A 24,669-nucleotide genomic window follows, 5' to 3' on the forward strand; every position below is an offset into this window, starting at 1 on the left:
CCGGCAGACGTCCGAGACTAGAGCCTCAAGCCCAAAGGGAGGGTCTTGGCAAAGGCTGAAAGGTCTCCGGGGTTTCTTGGAGGTCTTGCAAGTTTTCTGGAAGGACAGCAGGTTCAGTTGTCGAACTGGTCACAGCTTGCGGGGTTCTTACCAAGTTCTGTCTGCAGCGGTTCAGTTCCTGGCCCAGCGGCAGTCTTCTTCCATCTACTTCTTTGGTCCGTCGAATCTGAGGAACAAGGGTATCCTTTACATACTAAATTTAAGGGCGTTACTGAGGTCAGGGGCTGTCTCCATTGGCTACTGTCCCCTTGGGTGACTACACCCTTTGAGTGCCTCCTTCCTTTGGGGATAGGGGCACATCTCTGTTCCTATTGGGCCTAACTCTCCAGTTCAAGATGGCGAATTTCTAATATTGGTGTTCACCTCCGCTCCTGGCCATCCCAGGGGTGTGCCAGCTCAAAGTGGACAGTTCTACTCTGCTTACTAATTTTCCAGCCAGTCCTGCCACCAAAAAGTGGGGTTTAGGAGAGAGGGGCGGGCATCTCCACTAGTTGGAGCTGCCCAAATCAACTTAACACAAGGTGAGAGCCTTTGATGCTCACCACCAAGTGTTGCTGTTCATTCCATGGAGAGGAGAGAAGCGCCTTCACCCAGAGCAGGCTTTGTTTCTGACCTCCAAGAGCACAAAGGTTTCTGACCTCACAGGGTGAGAGCCTGTCTGGTGGTGGCTGGTAGGAACCAGTCTGCCACTACACTAGAAGTCGGTCGTTTTTCAGGAAGCATCTCTAAGAATCCCTCTGAGTGCATTTTATAATTAATTCAACATTGGCATTAGTGTGGGTTTATTATGCTGAGACGTTTTATACAAAACTTCTCAGTCTTCAGTAAAGCCATCATGGAGCTGGGGAGATCGTGTTGACAAACTCCCTGCCCATGTACTCAAAAGGGGTTCTCTGCACTTACAATGTTGTTAATGGCACACACTGTAGAAGCATATTGCTCATGCAGCTATGCCTTCACCTGTGGTATGGTACACCCTGCCTTAGGCCTGTGAGGCCTGCTAGAGGGGTGACTTATCCATGCCACAGGCAGTGTCAGAGGCATGGCACACAGGGATGTGGACCATGTCGACTCTTCAGTTTGGTCTGCACCAAAGCATGCAGCCTGCAATGGCAGTTTGTGGGTGTTAAGGTGAGGGGTCTCTCAGGGTGGCATAATACATGCTGCAGCCCTCAGAAGCCCTCTCTTGTCACAAGGCCCTTGGTACCTGGGGTACCCCTTACAAGGGACTTGCATGCGGCCCAGAGTTGTGCCAATTGTGGAAACAATGGTACAGTTTTGGGAAAGACTACAGGCCTGGGGAACTTGATTGGCAGGGACCCACGGGCATACTCAGTCAAGTTGGCATCCGTTATCAGGCAAAAAGGTTAGGGGGTAACAATGCAAAAAGGGGCACATTCCTACACACACACACTAGTGCATGTGCCTATTTAAAACTGCATGATGTCCGATTTGGAGAATGAACTGGGCAAGCCAAGGCATTGAATGCATTAAGCATAATGTAAATTGGATGGTAATTACTTTTTGCTATTACTATCCATTTGGCAAATAATTGGAAGCGGGTGGCCAATTTTTCGCCCACCCCCAGACACCGGTGCTGCTACTTACACATGATTATAGGGTCGAAACATCAACAACATTGTTTTATGTTCTACATCAGCTATCCTATGATGTGAAATGAAGATATAAGGATATCCTGAACTTAAATCTTTGGACAGTAGATATTCTATGTTTTTTTTATTATTGTTTCAAGTCTTGTGTGTCAGCACTGGGATCATTTCATTTTCACCATGTATATGTTTGTGCGATTCATTATATATTTTTTTGTGTTATGGGCAGCTGATCATTTAAGAAAATCAAAAAAGTGAAAAATGTTGGATATATGACCTTGAATTTATTGAATTAGAAAACTGCTTGTTTGTGGTTTTACTCTGTTTTTAATATTTATCTCTCAAAAAGAAGTCAATAGTCTTTCTGGAAAGGATCATTTCTGGACCCTTTCTATTGATGTTGATGTTGAATGGTCGTCATTTTTCACTATTCTTGGTCCAGAATTGTGCCACTGAACAGAAATCTTTGTAGTTTATAACTGTATAGCTACGTTCTGAGGGACACAGGGCAACCCCATTATATTTAATGTAAGGGATTGGGGCGACAGATCTCACTGACCAAGATTGCTCCAACTTTGTGGAAACAAAGATTCACTCTTATTGAGAGGTAAACTAGGGCACAGTGGCCTCTGCCGGGGCTCTCAGTGCGGCCATCAAACCTACACTCAGAGGTCTGATCAAGGGGTATGTGTGGGGTGTGCAGGTGCACAATCAGTCGCAGACTACGGCTCTAGAGACCCAGATACTCTCCGTGGAGCGACGGGTGCGTCCACGGTCTTCAGCTAACCTGGACTGCAAGTTCACACTGGTGAGGTCTAGTCTACTATATCATTCAAAAAGGAGAGAATGTAGGGCGTTACAGGGCTCACTCCTGCCCTTAATTACATAAATAAACACAAAGATTGGCGTGGTTCCCTCAAGGATCTGCTATCTGCCTATTTGGCTAATAAGTAGTTCGTTGTCAAGGACCCAGAGAGGTCCCTATGTACTGCTACCTGTGCTTTACCTAATCTCTAGGCTGTTCCAAGAATTGGACGAGTATGGCTCACTCACGTAATGAGACATGCTTCATCATTTGCCACCTCGTCCCACCCTGGTAAGATGGTACTACAAAGGCCGACTCAACCTTATACTGGGGCTTACCTGAGGGAGTTCTTAGATATTTCTATCTTTTCAGGACAAAGATACCTTAGGATAAACCACTTAAGTATCCTTTAATATGGTGGTATTCTAGGTTAGTTAAAAGATTACCAATGGGCAAATACAGGAGTCATAACTAGGTATAATGACCTGTATGCGTCACCTTATATGACTAAGTATTCTTGCCAACATGTTTCTGCCTCATTTTTATCAGGTTGGCAACACTGGTGGCCAAATGCGATATTGCTCGCAAGTGGAAATTCCCAGAAACCCCATTGATGGAGGAGAGGGGCAGACTTGTGTGCACAGCAGTAACTGCCTATAAATGAGCATCAGGGTTGGTCGCTCAAACATGATATGATCTGGGGCAGGTGGTGGGATTATCATGGACCGGGTGTGGACATATAATGATTGTACTTATGTACTGTAATGTAATGTAATTTAAAAAGAACTTATAGAGCGCAACTAACACCCAGCGGTTTCTTGGCGCTAAAGCATAAGTAAAACAAACAATCCGTGGGGCTGGAAGCGTTAATTGTAGGTATTACGAAACAGGTGAGTTTTTAGAAGGGACCTAAAGTGGGTGTGTGGGGAGGCTAGCCTTAGGCCTAAAGGGAGGGCGTTCCAGAAGGACGGGGCAAGGAATGAAAACCTCAGTCCTCCCTGTTTTTTGCGTTTGAAGGTCGGGATCTGGAATAAAGCCAGATGGGAGGAACGGAGATTGCGAGAAGGGACGTATGGGTGCAGTAGTGAAGAGATAAACGAAGGACCTGTTCCAGCAAGGGATTTAAAAATAATGCAGCCCAGTTTGAACTTGCAACGCTCAGAAACAGGAAGCCAGTGGAGGGATTTTAAGAGAGGGCGTACGTGTTGATGTTTGGGCTGAAAATGAATAAGCCGTGCGGCCTGGTTCTGGATAAGTTGTAGCCTCTTTAGTTGGTATGCCGGTATGCCAACATAAAGGGAGTTGGCATAGTCTATCCTAGAGATGACTAAGGCCAATAGGACCAGGGTGAGGGCCTCGGTGGTCAAGAAGCGGGCAATCTTTCGAATTTTTCTCAACTGGAAGAAACTACTGCGTTAATCTGGGGTTTCATCGTGAGGTCATTGCTAATAATGACCCCAAGGCTTTTTACTGAACTGACAGGGTTGGGGGGGAGGGCCCAACCTTGTGGGCCAAAAGCTGGATTTCCAGGGGTTGGCTACACCCCCGACAAGCACCAGCTCTGTCTTGTCTGGGTTGAGCTTCAGATGATTCGCCCCCATCCAGTCACTGATATGGCAGAGGGTGGTTTGAAAGTTGTCGATGGATTGGTCCGTAGAGTTGATGTCGAAGACCAGCTGAATGTCATCCGCGTAATTGAACGCGGTGACACAGCTGCCTCGTAGGGTCAAATGCATGGGGTTGGGAGAAGGCGAGGAGAAATCGGGCCCGAGTGGGTGAGGCGGGGCTGAGGATAGAATACTGTTTTTGATATTGACTATCTTCTCGACGAAGAAAAGATTTAGGGAGTCACAAAGTGCGCGGGAGGGGAGAGGTTTAGTGGTAACCCTATCTGGATTTGACAGCTCCTCCACGATGGAAAAAATGTCTTTGGTTTTGGTGGCGGAGTCAGCGATCTTGTTTGAAAATAAGTGGTCTTAGCTTGTAGGACCGCTATTTTGTAGTCTTTGAGCAGGGTAGTGAAGCGTAGTTTTATGTCTGGGGCGTAGCTACGCCGCCACTGGTGCTCTGCTTGCCTAAGGCCCAGCTTCAGGGCTTTGAGGTCCTCAGTGTACCATTTTTGGGCGTCGTGCAGGCGTTTAAGTTTAATCTGTCTGAATGGAGCCACGATATCACTGGCTGACTCCAGCCAGTGTGTGAGGGCAGAAGCTTGGGTGTCGATGGAGCCCAGATTAAAGGGGGTGGAGGTTCTAAGTAGGGTGACAAATTTGCTGAGATCGGCCTTGTTCCAATTCCGGGCCGAGAGGTTGCCTTCCAGAGGTCTGCCAGGGTCGGGAGTGGCCATAATAGAGAAGGAGATTATGAAATGGTCTGACCATAGGCAAGGTGAGATGAGAGGGGCAGATGTGTCCAGGTTGGATGTCCAAACCTGGTCCAGAATGTGACCCTTAATGTGGGTGGCTGACTTTATGTGTGTCAGGCAGTTCATGCTAAATAGGAGGTCAGTAAATGAGATAGAGCAGGCATTCTCCTTTACGTCAGAAGGCCAATAATTGAAATCGCCTAAGACCAAGATTTTTGAGTTATTAATGATAAGTTGGGAAAGCATGTCCCCAAACATCGTGGGAAAATCAGGCATAGATTGGGGAGGGCGGTAGACTAGGACACAGATAAATGGGGTAGCTAAGGATTCCAGTCTCAGCACAAGGTAATCGAGGGGATTGCAGCGAGTATATCGGGGGCAGATTCCTCATTAAGCCATGTCTCCGTTAACAGCAGTATATCCGGTTTCTCAGAGTCTAACAAAACAAAGATTTCCAGCTGGTTTTTTGCCAGTGAACGTGTGTTGAGATAGGTCACTGTAAGGTTGAGGTATGGAGTCCGTTTGTTAGATGGAGGATTGATAATTGAGGGGGGAGCTGAGGGCGGAGAGGCTGCTATCTCAGGAAATGTATCTCTAGTGCAGAGGAGCCCCAGCGGTTCAAAGCCCGACAGTCGAGGGGGGGGGAGGGGGGGGGGGGGGGTAGACCCATCAAGATGTATCGGATCAGGTCTGTAGAAGTGTATTGAATGAAGCCGGCAGGGGGACGTGCCCCGGCCGGCAGCGGACGGGCGCAGACGGGCTTGCCTTAGGCGCGCCCACTGCGCTCGTCCGCTGCGCGTCTGGAAGATACACATTCTTTGTAGGCGGCTGGGGGTGTTGGTGGGGGCGGGGGTGGCGTGTCTAGCAGTAGTGGGCATGTCCTGGGGAGTCCCAGGAATGGCGGCAAGATCGTAATCTTGGGCCCGCGGCAGCGATAAATCCGCTGTGCGGGGGATGCCTGGTGAGTACAAATAAACAATAAGTGCCCAGAGCGGGGATTTCGGAAAGTTTAAAACAAAAGCGCAATTTTATGCAATTTTTAAAATCGGCGTGCTATCGGTCCTCCCGGCTGCCGCCTCAGGAGGTTGCTTTCTATGTGCGGCGCTAGTATTCAGCGCACGTTATATGGCCTTGTGAGGGGGGCGTGGCCAGCAGTAGTGGGCGTGTCCTGGGGAGTCCAAGGAATGGCGGCAAGATCGTAATCTTGGGCCCGCGGCAGCGATAAATCCGCTATGCGGGGGGTGCCTGGTGAGTACAAATAAACAATAAGTGCCCAGAGCGGGGATTTCGGAAAGTTTAAAACAAAAGCGCAATTTTATGCAATTTTTTAAATCAGCGTGCTATCGGTCCTCCCGGCTTCCAGCTCAGGAGGTTGCTTTCTATGTACTGTAACTACTATGTCGATGTGTGGATGATGGTCATGTTGTAAATTGTTTTTGTTAAAATCAATTAAAAAAATGGCTAGCACTAAAAAAATGTCACTTGGTCAAATCTGATCTTTTTCACACTTAAGTCTGTGGGTTTTGGTTATCTGATGTTTTCATGAAATTGCAAAACGTCAATTAAGTGTCATAAAGCACTGTCCATTCAGAGAATGAAAACCTGAGACATAAACATGCATTCTTGTTTAGTCTGCTTTCCGTGAAAGATAATTTATCCCCAGTTATGTAAATATTTGAGGCTTATGGAGATTTTGTTCATGATAGCTCATTCATGCTTTCGGTATATAAAGACCCTGGCCTTCAGTGCTACACAAAGTAATTAGCACATATGCAAAGTTTAACTTATAACATGCATGAAATGAGAGAAGAGTGGATGAAGAAATGTTTTTTACCTGTTTAGATAAAATATTCATGTTTGAAATCTCACAGGACCTTTCCTGGCCGGGGCTTGGAGCAGGTAACTTGTTTGATCGCCCTCGAGCTACAGTTCTAGTCACAGTGAAAGGAGTCGAAAAGCTGTCTCTCCCTAAGGATGGAAAGGCATACTCTGTTGAAGATGTGAGTATATTTCAGATGTCAAATAGCAGGAATGTTAATACTGGATGACAAGATGATGGGATGGTACAAAATGAGGTGTGGGTTGTGAAGGTGTGATGGTTAGGGTGATTGGGCAGAACATTTGTGAGGGTGGTTTAATCTCTAGGTGAGTAGGGTGTCATTGCCAAAGGATTACAAAGTTTTAGAAGATGTTTGAACATAGTGTAAGAGGCTTAATTATGATTTTGTTGCTTGAAACCTGTGTGTTTTTATGTATCAGTATAGAGTGTAAATTTAGTATAGGACGCATGGTGAAGTATTTACGTGTGTTTCTTTCCTCATGAGGAACTCTTTTGATAGCATTTTTGTAACTGGTTCGTATTGTAGTGTAGGTGCTTTGGAAGGTTTCTTGGTGGCTTTTGTATAAGGTGGATGCATTAATCGTGTAGTATATTTAGAATCCACTTGTCCATGGTAATGAACTTCCAGTTGTTTATGAAGTCCTATATTCTGCACTGGCCCCCACAAGTGTTTTTAGGGTTACCATCCCTTGATTTTCCTCTACCTCAAAAGAAGGCATTGTTTGGTGCTGCTGTTGCCAGTGTGTGGGACCTGAGAGCTGGTTTCCTCCTGCTTGTCTTTGCACCTGTGTACAAAAGGCAGACCTCTGCTCTCTCCTGTCTGAAGCAACACCCCTTTTTATGTTTAAAATGTTTTTATTGAAACAAAACAAACCATGGGGGAGGGGGATAGGAGGTTAGGGTACATATAATACAATCAAAGAAAAAAGGTGCAACTCAAGAGGGTTGGCTATGGATAGCTCGATGGGCCAGGGGAAAAGCACAGTAAATGAAAGGCTAGAAATGCAATCTGTGGAATCCCTGCGTGCACATCCAACACCCCAAATCTGAGCAATGAAAGCCAGCAGCAACTCAACAAAGCACAATCCACCCCCCCCATTCCCCCAGTAAAGAAAGGAAGGAAGAAAAAACAATACCCCACCCCCCCGTCCTATGGTCCCGCGCCAGATTAATCCTCGCCAAGAAGCCCCGCACCCCCCCCGCCTCCCCCCCCCCCCGGAGGCCCCCGTCTCACACGTGATCTAGTCCGCCGGGATCACCGGCGGCGTCAACCTGAGAAGCCTAAGATACCTCGGACAGGTGAGCTCCCGGAATTCGGTGGACAGCAGCGCTAGAAAGGGTTGCCACAGCTCTTCAAATTGGTCTACCTCCCCCGCAACCGTGAGCGACAGCTTCTCCATTCCCAGCACATGCCAAAGCCTATGCAACCAACCCGTGATGGAGGGGACAGTGGTAGTGCGCCAGTGGATAAGGATGTTCTGGACCGCAGACCCCAGCGCAATCGCGATCTGCCTACCCCTGCGGGACTTCAGTGGGTACATTAGGTCATTGGGGAGGCCCAGCAGGACATACGCCGGGAAGCGCGGCAGCTCTATCCCAAAGTGCTTATCCACCTCGTCCAAAACTTCCTTCCAGTAAGCGGTCAGCACGGGGCAATCCCAAAGAATGTGTGAGAGGGTACCCTCCTGCCCGCAGCCCCGCCAGCACCCCTTGTCAGTGTGTTTATGCATTTCATACAGTCTCTCCGGGGTGTAGTACCAATAAGTGGACACCTTAGTAAAGGTCTCCGTAAGGCCCGTGTGATATGCAGAGTGCCGCGCCCGATACGCAATTTTGTCCCATTCCTTGTGGCTGAGTGTCCTACCCAATTCCCTGTGCCAGCGCTCCCTCCCCGGGTTGTAATAGTGAAATGGCGGGGGTTGTAGGTACTTGTACAGATCGGTAATTAGCTTAGCATCGGAGGTCCGGGTAGCCAGCCACCTCTCATACGGTGTAATATGACGAGCAGCGGTGTCACGCACCTGGGGCTGGAGGGCCCAATGCCGAACCTGCATGTAGCGCAGTCTGTCCAGCTCCGTCAGGCCGAACTCCTGGCGGAGTTGCTGAAACGGAATCACTCCCTCCGGGCCATAGATCTGGAAGAGCGCCCTGCAGCCCGCCTGCACCCAATGGGAGAAAACTCCCGGCTCCATCCCTGGGGAGAAGTCCGGGTTGCCCACTATGGGTGTGAACGGCGAAGGGAAGGTGGTGAGGCCCCGAGCCTCACAGACTGCGTCCCACACCCGCAGGGGGACCCGCGTAACAAAAGAAGCGTAAAGGTTAGGGGGGCGGTGCGCGCAGCGCAAGAATGGAACCTCCTGTATGGTGCGGCCCGCCACTGCCTGGTCTTGAAAGAGCCAGTGTTTGTCGGACTCCCACCTGCTCCACTCCACCAGATATCGCAGCTGTGCCGCCTGAAAGTATTTACGGAGGTCCGGAATACCGAGACCCCCCCGCCTCCGGAGCAAGCGTGGAGAGGACCCTCTTCATTCGTGGCTTGCGGCCCTGCCAGACAAAGCGGGAGATGTCAGCCTGCATTTGTCGTATCCAGCCCACCGGGGGCTGGAGAGGGAGGGCCCGGAAAAGATACAGTATCTGGGGCAACACCGTCATCTTAACCGCCGCGATTCGCCCCAGCCAGGACAGTAGGCCCTTGCTCCAGCGACCAAGCTCCTCCTTGACCTTCCTACTGAGGGAGGCATAATTGGCCGTAACCATCTCCGGTAATGTGGGCGCCAGCAGGATCCCCAGGTATGGCACCGTGGACGAGGACCACTGCATGGGGAAGAGTCGCTGAAGGTCCCTCCTGGTGTCCGCAGCCAGGGACACGTCTAACGCCACCGACTTGCTCATATTCATTTTGAAGCCGGCCACACAGGCAAAGGCATCCAGTTCCTGGAGGCAAGCAGGCAGCGACCTTCTAGGGTCGTCCAAGGTCAACAGGACATCGTCCGCGTAGAGACTGACAGTGTGGACATACTGGCCCATCCGGACCCCAACAGCATCCGGGTTATCGCGAATCCTCTGAGCAAACGGCTCCATGTAGAGGGCAAACAAGAGCGGCGAGAGGGGGCAGCCCTGCCTCGTGCCGCGTTCGATGGCAAATCCACCGGAGCTACACCCGTTGACCCGCACCGACGCTGAAGGATGCTTATAACAGTTGAATACCATGGTGCGGAACTTATCCCCGATTCCCAATTTCTTGAGAACCAGCTCGAGATACGGCCAGTGAACTCTGTCGAAGGCCTTCTCCGCATCAACGGACAGCAACATCCGCTCCCCCGGGATCCGCGAGGCCTTCTCCAGAACATGCGCCACCCGCTTGGTATTGTCAACCGTCTGTCTGCCGGGTACAAAGCCAGCCTGGTCCGCCTCCACCAATCCGGGGAGGTGTGGACCCAGCCTGGACGCTAGAATCCCTGTATACAACTTGAGGTCGACATTTAAGAGCGAGATGGGTCGATACGAACCGCAGAGGGCCCGGTCCTTCCCAGGTTTCGGAATTACCGCGACCGTCGCCCTCAGGAGATCCGGTGGGATGGCTCCCGGTTCGGAAAAGGAATTAAATAGCCGAGTAAGGACAGGGGCCACAGCCGTGCAAAAAGTCTTGTAAAACAAAGACGTGTACCCGTCCGAGCACGGGGCCTTACCATGCTTCAGCCGCGCGATAGCGGAAATCACTTCCTCAACATGGATATCCCGCTCCAGGTGGCCCGCCTGAGCCGGATCCAGCACCGGAAGGGTCACCGACTCCAAATAGCCTTCGGCGTCCCGTGGCGAGGAGGGCTCCTCAGCATACAGCGCCTCGTAGAAGCCGCGGAAAGATTCCGCTACCTCTGCGTCCCCGGAGACGACCACCCCGTCCGTGCCCGCCAGTTCCTTCACGACGCCACGCTGCTGCTTGACCCGGAGCCGGTGTGCTAGGAGCTTGCCACATTTGTCCCCCCCAGTGTAGAAGGCATGTTTCAAGCGCAAGGCGGCATACTCCGCCCTATCAAGATCCAGTGCCGACAGGAGCTTCCTCGCAGCCTTCAGCTGCCTCCACACCCTTGGCGCCCCCGTGCGGCGGTGGACCTGCTCAAGCTCCCGGACCTGAACGGTCAGCTCGTCCCTCTTCCGTTGCCGCTCCCTATTTTCGGCTGCGGAGATGGAGATAAATTCCCCCCGGAGGACTGCCTTCAATGCCGCCCACTGTGTCGCCTGCGAAGTGTCGGTGTTGCTATTGTAAGTTAGGTAGTCCTGTATGACCTCCCCAATGCGCTGCACTACAGACTTTTTGTGTAAAAGGGTATCCCGGAGGCGCAACACCCCCCGAGAGGGGGAGGCCGCCGGCCACTGGAAAATGCCGGTGACTGGTGAATGGTCAGACAAGGTCAGGACCCCGATGTCCGCCGCCGTGGCAGCGGCACGCATCGGTCCACTCACCAGAAGGTAGTCCAGCCGCGAGTAGGTTCGGTGTGCGTGTGAAAAGTAAGAGTAGTCCCTATCCGTGGGGTGCATGGAGCGCCAAAGGTCGTGTAAGTCCATTTCCGCAATCCGGGCCTTCACAGCCCGGGACAGTTCCCCCGTCTGCGGGAAGCGCTGCGCCGATCTGTCCATCACAGAATCGAAGACAATATTAAGGTCTCCCCCCAAAATGACGTGGCGGTCGGGAGAAGCAGTGACATCCACCAACACGGAGTCTAGGAAACGCTCTTGGTGGTCGTTTGGGCTATAAACAGAGCCGACCGTAAACGCTATGCCTCCTAAGCGCATGCGGTACGCAAGAAGCCTCCCCTTCTGTTCAGCACACTTATACAAAACCTCCCCCCTAAAGGAGCTCGCTAGAAGAATGGCTACCCCCGCCGTCTTGTTCGCTGCCGAGGAGAAGAACTGGGTAGGGAACTTAGCAGAGCGCAGCCTATGGCAATCCCGGGACAATAAGTGGGTCTCCTGCAAAAGGCAAATGTCCGCCTGCGTCCCCTCCAGCAAAGATAAGATCGCCCTGCGCTTCACGGGGTTATTCAGACCCTGAACATTAAGGGTCACTACCTTTTAGGGCCGACATTCCTCTCGGGGATCGGGAGCGCCGTGCGATGGGCAGGGGATCAGCGGGTGGGGCGCGCGGGGCAGCCGCGCAGGACAAGCCAAAACAGACCAAGCGTGGGCATAGACAACATCGGACGGGACCTCCCCAACCCCAGAACAACCCCTACACCCACCCAAAACACAACCCTGGCAACTAGCCAAACGCAAACTCAAACACCCCATTGTCCCAGTCAAGCCCCAAAACGGGCAAGGCCGTAGAAAAAAACGAAGTGGACGTCCAGCCACTCACCTCCATCCGCTCCCCCCCGACCCCCCCGCCCCGTACCCAGCGTTTAAAGAAGCTAAAGGCATCTCCCCCCGGAGTGAGTGTTAGGCTGTCAAGGCCACGCCGGTGGAGCCGGCCGAGTCCCTGGCCGCCGCCCTCGAAGCGTCGGCCATGTCCGCCCTGATGGTAGGGGAATCAGGACGCCCTGCGCTGGCCGCTGGTCGTCGCCTCGTCGACCTCCGCCGGCTCCGTCTCTCCGAGGGCCTCCACGACGGTGTAGCTCCTTCCTCCTCCGCCGCCGTAAGCCCCAGGACTCCACAAATGTCCTGCAAGGAGCGTAGCTGGTGTAGCACCCCGTTCCACCGGAAGATCAGGCGGAAGGGATGACCCCAAGAGTACGGCGTCTCGTGTTCGTGCAAAAAGTCAGTGGCAATCCTGAAGGACCTGCGTTTCTGCAGCGTGATGGCGGAGAGGTCCTGGTAAAGCGCCACCGGCCGCTCCCGGAAAGTCAGGGGCTGTTTCCTGCGGGCCTCAGTCATGATGCATTCCTTCAGCGGGAAGTCGGGCAGGAAGGCCAAAATGTCCGGTGGAGGTGCCGATGACTGGCGCTGCCGGCCGACCCTATGTGCCCTATCAATGCCAATGGGGAAGTCCGCAGCTTCCCCCAGGATCTCTCGGAACAGGTCCCGCAGGTAGCCCCCCCAGATCGGACCCCTCGTCTGCAGTCGGCACACCACGCACTCGAATGTTGTTCCTCCGTGATCTGTTCTCGAGGTCCTCCGAGTGGGCCTGGAGCTCAACACACTGCTCCCGGAGGCGGAGAACGTCCTGTTGAAGATGGACTATCTCCTCCTCCCGGCGTTGGGCCTCCGTCTCCACCGTTTCAACGCGCTCGCCAAGGCCCTCCACTTCCCTGCGCACTTCCCGGACCTCGCTGGCCACCTCCCGCTTCAGTGTCTGGAAGTCCTCCCTGAGGGAGCTAAACAGTTCCTCCATAAAGGTCCTCGTGACGGGTGGCTCCCCCCCAGTCACATCCGCCGAGGCCCGGGAGGACCCCGGCGAAGGCTGTGTTCTGTCCCGCAGTTGCTGGGCCCTGCCAAGCATGTCCGGCAGGGTGCGGTCCCCCTTCTTCGAGCCGCCTCTTCCAGACATCGCAAGCACTGCGGTCGGGCACAGGTCCAGCCGCCCCAGGGAAGCCCAGCTGCTGGCAAGCGCTCGACGTGGGTGTCCCCCCACAAGCAGAGTCGCTGCGTCACAGGTGACAAAATGGCGGTCCAGTCCGGTCACCGCCAGCCGCGGGTGCCCAGCCGAGACAGCAATGGAAGCTACAGTGGGGGGCTCCTCATCAGCACATCCCCCAAAAAGTCGGCCCGGCAGCAGCGGCGATCACATACATCCACCAGCAAGGGCTCCGGTGAAGGCCAACACCACTGATCCCTCGGGGACAAGATGGCGGCAGGGCGGGGCAGTGTAGAGCGACCAGGCCCGGCGACACCACCGGGGCCCCCGAAACGCACAACAATCAAATAGGTTCCACCGCCGGTTTCAGTCTGTCACACGCAGGGGCCCAGATGGTCCGACCCCAACAGAGAGTCTGCCGTACTTCGGCCAAGGGACAGGGGCCCCGCAGTGCGAAGCGTCGCCGACACAAGTCTGAGTGCCAAAGCACCCGTCCGAAGTATTCCGCATCGTCGGGTCCCCTCCCGCAGGGCTCCTTCACCCTCCGTCGAGCGGCGGGCCAGATTCCCTCCAGATCGCAACTTTCAGCACCAGGCCCAGCCGAGGCGCCCGGACAGCACTACGATGCGCTCCGCCTCACAGGCCCTCCGTCGCTCCTCGAACTCGAGCGGACCCTTTGGGGACATCCCCCGAGGCGATCCGAACCAAAACGGCAACAACGTGCGCACCAGGTGCTCCGCCACGCTCCTCTCCCACGCTGAGCCTCAGCGGGGGGAGAAAAGCATAAGAAAAGGGCTCAAGCTTGGCCGGGCCGGAGGAGCTACGGGAGGAAGCGTCCACTCACCCCGCCATCTTGGCCACGCCCCCCGCAACACCCCTTTTTAATGAGGATCTGTACACCTGGTGGTGGTTGGGGGGGGGGGAGGAGGGGCTATGGCCCTGGCTGTCTCATTGGCCCTCTTCATTTCCTCCAGAGCCTGGCCCACTCCTTGGCCAAAAAGTTGGTTTCTCCTCAGGGGCACAGAAATGATATTGAATTGTACCTCTGGTTTAAAGCTTGAGATGCACAACCATGCATGCCTTCTCGGGACTGTGCCTGTTCTAGTTGTCTGCTTGCTGTATCTGCAGTGTCGAGTGCTGATTAAAAGTGAGTTCACAATGTTGTTTCCTCCCTCAATTAAACTCTTTGCCCTCTTTTGGTAGTCTTTTCTTAGATGCGACATAAGGTCCACCATATCTTCCCAGTGTTGACGAGCATGTCTGTTCAGCAAGGCATTTGAGTTAGCTATTCCCCATTGTGTGGCATCGGCTCTCTTTATTTTTCTACTCACTGCCTCAATCGCTTGCTCTTTGTCTGGCAGGGTCCCAATGGATGCCGGAGGCATGGTCTTCTTCCTTGCCGTGCTTACTATAAGCAAGTCTCGCTCAACATGTGTCTCAATGTACATTGGGACCTGTGTGGATGCCTTGTACTTCTCCATGCGATGACTGACTGCTTTAGCAGTTGTCTGCTTTGACAATACATAGTTACCTTGCTGAACTATGCTCGGAAACATTGGCAGAAACTGTTTTACTTGTACACTGGGCTCAGTGTCTCGAGGAGAAAGCATGTATCCTCCTTCTCTACTCCATTTCTACTCCAAAGAGGTCGTCTGCTTTCTTTACCACCCCATGATATTTCAATATGTCATCCGAAGGGATTGGTCTCGAGGAATACATATTTTTTTCTCCTCCTGTGGTAAATCTCACTCTTCCCAGAAAGTTTCCTGTGGTATGCTGAAGCCTATATTTTTGGGGTAAGTATACATTTAAAAAAAAAATTACATGCCTTAAGCACTGGCTCGGATTGTTGCCTAGCAGTAGCTTCCAACGGAACAAAATAATAGATGGGCTGCCAGCGCCTACTGCGAGAAACTCCTTTTTATTGGGTTCAGTGCCAGCCTTTGTTCACTGATACTAGTTTGTCATTTTGGTGGAGATGGCCACTTTCTTTTGCATCAAAGTAGTATGCCAGCCTTCTGTTCAGCATGACTAGGAGTTAAGTGTAACCTGCACAAAGCTGATAAATCATTGAGTGACATTGTAAAGCTGATGTTCTCATACAAATGGAGGATTAGTAGAGCCAGACAAGACCCCTTGAGCTAGCAAATTGGGAGCAGATGTAAAATCACATGATCTGACTTGCTTGGCAAGAAAGAATTTAGGCCATGCCATTACGTGTGGTGTTAAACAACTTTTCTTTTTATTTCATGATATTGAAGGATGCTAATTGACCCAATAGTATCTCCTGTTGTTCACTTTGCTGGTTAATGTTTCCAGTTTTGGGAGCTCTGCGCACACAACTGTTACGTTTAACATGCAGTCACTATTGAACTTGCCAATGTTCTTTACATGTCGGCGTAGGTGATAATTGTTCAAAACGTTATTCCAGTGTTTGTCAGTATTCATGTTTTTGCAGGGTGTACTTTTGAGATGTTTTGTTTGTTAAATTTGTGTTTTAGGTGGTTCCCTTCAGCCTGGACAGTGTTGCTAATTCTATTCATGCAATATTCTCTGAGGAAACACCAGTGGTTTTGCAGCTGGCTCCTAGTGAAGAGGTGAGTTGTTCCGCTTTTAAAAAAATGTAGACTCGGATAGATTGATAAAGAAAAAAAGGTAGCTTTACACTGCACACATTATATTTCTGTGTAAATGTATGTCTTCTTTACAACTTTTAAAGTTTTGCATCATGACTTTTTTTAAGAGACAATGGGGCGAGATGCACAAACTCATTTTCTGGTCTCAAACACCGAGTCGGTAAATTGCAGGATTTGCAATAAGAAAGATGGTTTTAGAACATTCTAAACCCATTTAGCGATTCGGTAACAAGTTAACAAATCGCTAAATGGGTTTGGAAAATCATAAGAAATCACTATTTGGAAAAGACATGTATTAGGGCATCCCATCTAAATAGCAATTGCTTATGGTATGTGTTAATGTTTTGCGACCACAATCTGGTCTCAAAACTATAATATTTTGCCTACTACTGAATGGTATTAGTAACCCGTTTGCAAACGGGAAGACCTTTTTACCAAAAAACATTTTTGGGGATTAGGCTGAGTTTTATGCAGAAAATGTTCAAAGGGGCCTGCAACGCTTTTCTAAACACAATTGCGCACTTGGGCTAGGGAATGTGAGTATGCCTTAGGCACCATTCACAGTTCCCAACAAGCATTCTTGGAAACAAGTTCTAGCATATGTTTAATAGGAAAAAATAATTCAAATGGGATTAAAAGAGAAGCCTTACTTGTTCTTTTTGCCAAAATATCTGCAGACTCTAGTTCCCTCATAGGAGACCAGAATCTCTGCAAAATCTTGCTGTTCCAGGAAATAGAAGCTCCTTGATGTGCCACCTCTGCTCTTGAAACACATTGACAGGCAGTTAGGAAAGAGCAAAGCCAACCTAAATAACTTGACTACACCCACATGGTGGCCAAATCTCCCGATGGTTCGCTTCCTGCTAGATTTGAACCATTTTGAGAGCTGCCCAAATCTTGCTTTTCAACTGGCAGTCGGACATGCCTTAATGCTGCACCCTTGCAGCCAAGAGTGTTTTAAGCCACATCTTAGCCTGGAACATGTAAAGATACTCACAAAATGCATAGGGAGCGTAATGGGTCCCACAAGGCATCCTTGACCAACTGAAATCTGTTCTCTGACGGGGGTTGGTGAGCAGCGATGTTTCAAGCTGACACAGACCCATACATTTGTTACGTTTTTTTTATCTTTATGGTTGTGTTGCACAGAGAATCTTTTGATGGGAATTCAATTCCAAAAGGGCTTTTCCTTCCAAACCATCATGGTAGATACCTTCTTAGCGGATAGGGAACGCTAGTATATCTTCGCTGAAGTCAGGAGACTTGGTCCTAGAAAGAAGCTTTGCACCAGACCAGTCTGTTATAGCTCAGAATGGCATACCAAGCTATACATTATTTCCCTTTGATAAGAACTAGCTCTTTCCTGGCAGACAATATCATGGCAATGTACTATTTAAAGGAGCAAGGTGAATTAGGACGAAAACTGTCCCCAAGTTTGCCACTTGTCTTTCCATCCTTGGCTACATAAGTTGCACATCTGACGCTACCACAAAAATGCATGGACATTCCAAATGAAGCAATATGTTACTCCACCACATCATCTTACTCCTTGGAAGAGATTTTCCATCTTGTACATGCCAAAAAAGATCAACTTTTCCCTTTCCCCTGCCAATGAAAAGCAGTGCCAATTGTTGGAACAGCACCCTGGCGAAGAGGAAAAAATAAAAGTTTTAGTGTGGTTAACTTAGGACCAGTGAGGGCATGAAAATAATCCACGATCAGTGCAGTGGCCGTAAGATTCAGGTTAAGAGTGGAGGAAAAACGACATTTTGTCTGCATAGAAGGAGGTGACATACATTGCATCTCCCATCATTATGCCGCAATGCCCCACCCACTGCTCGTAATTTAACCGCCAAGGTGTCTACTGCCAAGACGAATAAAAGATAAGAGGGGCCATCGCTTTCTAGTCCCCTGAGATATAGAGTAGCTGTCGGAAATATGGCGGCCAGTCTGATTCTGGCCTTAGGGGAGGGGTACAGTAATTTAATCTATTGCATCAAGCTGAAGGCGGATCCAAAGTATTTCAGCACCTCTAGCATATCATCCTAGCTCTGCATATCAAATGATTGTTTAAGATCAATGTGAATATATACCACCTCCAGCCAGGCCTGCAAAACCTATTCCATCACAAGGTGCAAGTGGCTTATGTTGTGGGAGGTGTTACGCCGGAACACAAACCTGTTTTTGGTCTTACTGAATGCGGGATGTGAGATGGGGGGGGGGGTGGGCGGATGGGAGGTGGGGGTGGTTAGCCAGGGGTGTGCATAGCATTTTGCATCCCTATTTAGAATGAATAAGGGATGGTATGAGGTAATATTCGTAGGATCACGATTGGGCTTAGATATGTATTTGACTATCGCCTAACTAATGGAAGGCGGAAGATTACCCCGTTGAAGAGCTTCAGTGAACAGGCTTGCCAGATGTGTGAGGAGGGATGAGTAAATTCCACAGGTAGGCCCTCCAAGCCAGGCATTTTCCCACGTGCTAAGGCTCGAACTGTCTGTATGATTTCTTGTGTCGAGATAAGGTTCTCGAGTGCCTCAACATCCCCAGGAGGGATGCAGGGAATAATTAGCCCCTCGTGAAAGTGACGAAAGGGCCGCTGTTGCAGCGGGAGACCCGCTGCTAGAGCTCCCTTTATTGGTGTGTAAAAGTGTGTTGATATCATTTCATGTGTACATCAGTGACCCAGAGGAGTCCCTAATATAGTGTATGGAGAAATGCAACTTGTGGGGAAAAATGAGATGCACCAGCAATCTGCCTGACCTGTCGGCCTTGGCATGAGTTTTGACTGCTAAGGCAGCCCTGTTGATGCATCTCAGCCGTTCCATGAGGTCAGCATGTGCGCCTTTTTGTCCATGATAACTGTTCGGACAGTTCAGGGGCAGTAAACGTTCTCTTCTCGAGATTTTGCAGTGCAGGCTCAGTCTGCATCTAGTCTGTTGATAAATACACACATGCACCAATTGTAGTGCGTAGGGTGACTTGCGGTATAACTACTTGTACACCTCCCATTCGAGCACACACTTGGTGGCAGACTCTGCATTATTCTGAAAGTACTGTACGCAAAGTCGCTTAGAAAGCACCATCCTCCAGCCATAATGGTTGGAAACTCCAGGTAGGTATTGACGTGGGTACTCAAAAGCAGCGGGTTATGATCTGATGGGGTTTTACTAAGATATTCAGAGTGGAGGACGTGTGTGTTTGTAAGAAAACGGGGCATACCAGGTGATCAAAGCAAATATAGGGGGCACTGTTAGGGGTAATAAAATGAGTACTGCTTAGCTCATTGGTGTCGGATACACATCTGTCCATCTGTAAGATCCCAGTGATGGAGTCAGTTAGCTAACTTTACAGAGTTGCGTACTGCAGGGATACACGTAAAGGGGGAAGTGCAGACAGTCTAGTAGAACTGCATAAAAGACTCCCCCGCCCACCCCCACCCCCCCCCCCCCCCCCCCCAGGATTCAATCCAAGTTCGTCAAGGGCACAAGGTACATAGAGACAGAGAGGCTAAAGATTGCAGCTGATCCATATTAGGGGCATAGAGCAAGCCCAACACCACCGTCTGGCCATCCTGGCGCCCCGAACAATAACGAATCTACCCCCCCCCCCCCCCCATGATCAATCCGGGTGTCCTACGCACGCACAAACTGGGGTTCCAGCGCGGATGCATATAGTGGCACCCCTTGCAAAAGAGAAATATGTGGTACTGATAATCTACCCATGCTATCTATGCTGCAACACCGGAACTTCCCTATCGTTTAAGTATGTTTTTGCGCTCCGACTTTGTAGTTCTTACTAGCACTGCCCATCCCCCTCACATGTCATGTGATGAACTGTTTACGCCGTGTCCCTGTGGTATTCATAACATACAATATTGTATAAGGCCTGTGAAGCCAAGGTGGGTGAAGAATGGAGTGCTATCTGGAAAACTACCACAATAGCAATGAGATATGCCTCTCCCCGAGAAATCCCAACACCTGAAGAAAGAACATCCCAGCCAGTAAAAAAAAAAGTCATCTAGCCAAATTACAAACAACCCACGAAAGGAAAAATGCAACCAAGAGCACTGAAGGAACTAAGCTAGTGTGGAAAACACCAACTGCTGGGAAGATAGGGATTGCAATAGGAGGGGAGCCAGCCCACAGGTCATTTCGATCCATCCAGGCATAGAGTCAAGCAAAATAATTTTCACAGTGAGCACATGTACAATATTCACCACGCTGGTCGTTTGGCAAATCGGTCGGAGTTCATAAGGAAACGGGTAGGACAAATATACATATAGCATCCAAAGTCACAGTACCAGGTCCGGTGCAGAGAGTCACCAGCCTAGACCAGGTTACCTGCTTTCTACGGGGTGACCCAAGTGGTCCACAGTTGAGCTTGTAGTGGAAGACAAACCCTCAGAGTCCTCCCCATAAGTTAGACATGGGTCATACCCTTGCTCAGCATGGCAGTCCGACTGCCCCTCCCTCGCCTAGGCCTGTGAGGGAAGCCTTTCCATGTGGAGATGGTGCCGGGATCCAGACCATTGGCAGTGCCCCCGTTGTCAACGTCCAGTGCCTGACTAGAAACAAGACATGTGGTGCCATATTTCCTATAGTTCTCATCTATCCAGGGCAAGGCATCGTTCAGCTCAGTGAAGAATAAAGTCTGGTCTTCCACAATGACCTACAGGCAAACAGGGAACAGAGGCACATATTTCGGGGACAAGGCCCAAAGTTTCTTCTTAACAGCCAAAAAGTAAGCCTTGCACTGCTGCACCGCAAAGGTAAAATCTGGAGAAATTATAAACTCTAGAGGGATCGAGAGTAATGGGACTCCGGTCCCTAGACTTCTGCAGAATAAGGTCCAATCATGATAGTTTAATTGCTTAGCAACAATCGGTCGCAGGGGAGGCCACCAGGGACAGGTCGTCTGGTAGAAACCCAGTGTGCTCGCTCTACCACATACATGGCTGACAGGCCATCATGGGCAACCTCAAACTCGTGCCACTTTTCTATATAGGCTATGGCGTTGGGGTCCTCTGTATGTTCCGGCATGCCAATAATTCGCAGATTTTTCCTCCTGGATCAGTCTTCAGCATCCCTAGTGCAGCCCTCAAAAAGCCTGATTTTTATCAGCGAGTTTCAGAATGCACAGACCAATGTCGGCTCACTGAGGACTGAGTTCCTGTATGGCTTGATCATTAGTCGCACCCTTGTCCTTAGTTTTGCTGTGATAGTCGCAAAGAAAGTTAATGTCTGTGGAGATAACATCGATTTTCACCTTCATTGTGGCTCGAGTGTCATAAACTGACGCAAGTATCAGATCTAGCTTGTCAGAGGGAACTGTAGCAGTCGGCTCGTGCAGATCCTGTTTGGAGACAAGGGACAGAGCAGGGTTCACTGGGGAAGATCTCCAGGTGGTGCTTTATGGTAGAAATCGTCTTGGCAGTTCTGAAACGCCCCTATAGGAACTACCAGCACGTAGCCGAGCAAAGACTGTAAAGTAGTGGATCGTGCAAAATTTCAAAAGGAGTAGTAGTGAAGACAGATGCACATGGATGGAGCAGTCAGTCCTCTAGCAGCTCAACATGTCCGCCAATCACCACTCCCACTCACAGGGGGGAGGGCAGGGATGGGCAGCACGAGCAGCCGCAGGCATCCGCACCAGTCTAAACCGGGCTTAAATCAAAATAAAGGTAACGGCAGTAAGCACAGTCCGTCTCTCTCTGTCCCAATGTGTTGCAAATTAAATGGGGGAAGCGGGTACCACAGACATCTGGTAGCGAGTTAGTGCTGGTAATAGGCCACAAGTCCAGGAAGACAGCCAGTGGTGGGTGGGAAGGGGCCGCGTATGCACAGGCCCCAGCCTCCCCACACTGTATTAGGCCCTCGCACCAAGCCTCGAGAAACAGGAGTTGGGGTTGGGGGGGGGGGGGGGGGGGAGGTGTAGAGAGGCCAAGAAAGGCCAACACACCACAGCAATCGGGGACTCCGCAGGCACAGCCACCAGGCCTCCAAAGGCCCCTGGTCCAGAACTCCCAGATTTCTAGTAGGCACCGACTCAGAGTGCCTCAAAGCTGTAGAGCCCTGTGTAAGGTGCCATATTCACAGGCCAGCTTGGCCGCATCAAGCCTCACTGGGGTCCTACAGTTGCCAGGGAGGAAGTTCGCTGGGCCGCTACACGCAACTGGTACCGGAACCAAATCCTCCCAGCTTGTATACCTAGACATGTGACTGCCCCTTTCCAGGTCCCCTCTGGGCCCTGCTGCAGTTGAGCAGCCAGCAAGGTGTCCGGGGAAGTGCAGGAGTTGGCAACCACCCACACGGGTAGGCCCATTGTTGCGCGGTCCTGGTTCTTTTTTGGCTCTCCACAGTACGCTGGAGTCTATGGCGGAGCGACTGGCTTCCTAAGCGCTCCAGGGCATGTACTTCAACAAGGAGAGACACTGATTGCTATCTGCAGTGCTGGATAATGGCGGGTGAGCGGACAGGACACAGAGCAAAGATAATCCATTTCTGCTATCTTCGCAAGATGGCCCACTTGACAGTTTCTGTTTTTGCAACACCTTTCATTGCAAGCAGCTTTCCGAATATATATTGCTTCAGTTTGCAGGATTAACAAGAGACCGGCTGTGTGTGCCAAGGTCCATGAACAGATTTTGATTTGTAATAAATTAGTCCTAATTACTCACCCAACCTTACTGATGACTGGTCTCAGATTCGCACATTTACTAAATGACTTTCTTGTCAACCTTCTTTCACAATCCTTCAATAGGGAGAGATTTGCAAGCATTGAACCTTATGCGGATATCACATATCTAGATATACTAAAGACATCAGATCATTCAAATAGCTGTGGACTGTGGTCTTCTCCTCACTGGATGAGCTTTTTGTAAGTAGTTCTGATACAGATCAGTAGTGTCATGCATCTCTCTGTTAACAAGAGGCTCACAGACCCTTTCCTAGGACACTCAAGTGAAACTCAACAAGGGAAAAGCTACCACGATGAGCAGTCACCTAGAGATTAATTCATACATTTGCCAGATACTATTGTCTAGAGGAGAGACACCCAAGCCTCTTTGTGAAATCTTCTTGTTCAATTCATGCCATATTTCTGAGGGTTATCCCCCTGTTAGTCAGCTCGCTGCTTATTTTAGGGGATGGACTTGCTGGTCTTTTCAGCGGTTATCACCGTCAGTCAGGATCCCATAATGGTGAAGAAACTTTTACATACTTCGAACTCTTGATTCCTCATTATACAAATCTCCATTGATCTGATAAATGATCCACCTTTCTCTACAGCAATTACTTCATGATGGAGTCCCATATAGGTTGAGGATCACGAGTTTCCCAAATTGTTCATAACTTACATGAACATTACCCTGATGGAGAAAGACTGTTACAAGTAAGCAGGTTTTTCTTATGTGTCTTTGTGTTTAGTTTCCTATAGTGAAACTTGTAGCCTATATAAATGTACTTGTACAGGTTGTGGTATTGGGTGACATTTATTAAAGGGCTACACTTCTCTTGTGCATCACGTGTGTATAGTTGAAATGTGGGCATTGCGGTAGTTGAAGCTCCATGATTACCCTGCGAATAAATCAGTTGTGCACATTCAAGAATGGAACTTTGCATGAGAAGGAATGTTACATTCAGGAAATAATCTGAAATAAAAGAGATGGGCTAAATTTATTTTACTTCTTGCAGCGAGTGTACATGGTGGGAAAAGCAAATGCAGTCTTTGAGGACCTGTCTGTGACTTTAAGACAGCTGCGAAATCGCCTATCCCAGGACAACTCAGTTCTGAACTCCCTGCCACTCAACTCTCTGAATAGGAACAATGAGGTATGAAAGTTAAGAGCAAACATGCAGTTGGACATTAGGTTTAACCTTATTTTTCAAAGTCTGATGTCTTATTATGTTCAGTTAAATGTATAAAGTAAACACAAGGAGCATGCATATTGAGGAGACTGAATTGCAGTTAAAAGGGATGATGTGGATACATGAAAGTCTGGGTGTTTTTTTGATGAAGGGCTAATGTGACTGCGACCTCCCTCCCCTGAAAAGCGAAGAAGGGCAGCCAAGTGCTTGACCTGTCCGATATGCAGGCCAGCCTTGCTTTTTTGAGAGGGATAACAGAAAACATCTAGTCTGTTATACTGCTTCTTTCATCATTCCCCCAACCTCCCTCCACGTGATGATCAAAGTAGACCCACATGGTATAGTGATGCAGGGTGATTACTGCTGAACAGTGCTTGTTCTGGAGGGAGAGTAGAATGCTAATTGAAGGCAATTGGGCTGCATTGAGGCATATCCTTTTAGTACAAAATACATTTGAAATGCACCTCAAATTCAAAATTTTCTGAAAGTATATTGTTGGCTAATGCACAGTTACTGCCTTTATAGTTGGCCTTTGAGATGAAAACCTGAAGCAGGGAAGGTAACAACTAGGTTTTCGGTTGCAAAGTTCCTAATTTTCTCAAATTCTGAATATTATTTTGTTTATCTGTTTATTAATTTTCATACAAACATGACGCAGTAAATAAACTACAAAGAAACCACTGGTATTTGGCATACAGATCTCATCATAGCGTGTTCCTTCGGCAATCCTCCAAATGATTGTCTCTTAAAGAATAAGAAAATAAGTCTGTCTGATTCAAATGTTTTAGGTTAGCCTGAAAGCAGTTATATCCAAGCATAAACAGTGCTTGCACTCCACTATCAAATCGTGATAGAGGGTGATAACTTTTCTGAAGGCGATTCACCTGTACGAGTTTCACAGCCTCTATGCGTTTGTTAGAATATATGGAATTGTGCATTCCATTGGTTTCAAATGCATGTTTATGAATGAGGTC

General features: G+C 49.7%; 1 protein-coding gene across 1 annotated transcript in view; it reads left to right on the top strand.

Annotated features, from left to right (window-relative positions):
* ATP6AP2 (ATPase H+ transporting accessory protein 2) overlaps positions 1-24,669 on the top strand; it is an 83,412-nt gene that overhangs the window by 23,427 nt on the left and 35,316 nt on the right. Inside the window, exons 3-5 of the mRNA XM_085622930.1 lie at positions 6,709-6,837; positions 15,690-15,785; positions 23,522-23,659. Of these exons, the coding sequence (XP_085479056.1) occupies positions 6,709-6,837; positions 15,690-15,785; positions 23,522-23,659 (363 nt within the window). The remainder of the gene's footprint in view (positions 1-6,708; positions 6,838-15,689; positions 15,786-23,521; positions 23,660-24,669) is intronic.

This window comes from Triturus cristatus, chromosome 8, assembly GCF_964204655.1.
Source record: "Triturus cristatus chromosome 8, aTriCri1.1, whole genome shotgun sequence".
NCBI lineage: Eukaryota > Metazoa > Chordata > Amphibia > Caudata > Salamandridae > Triturus > Triturus cristatus.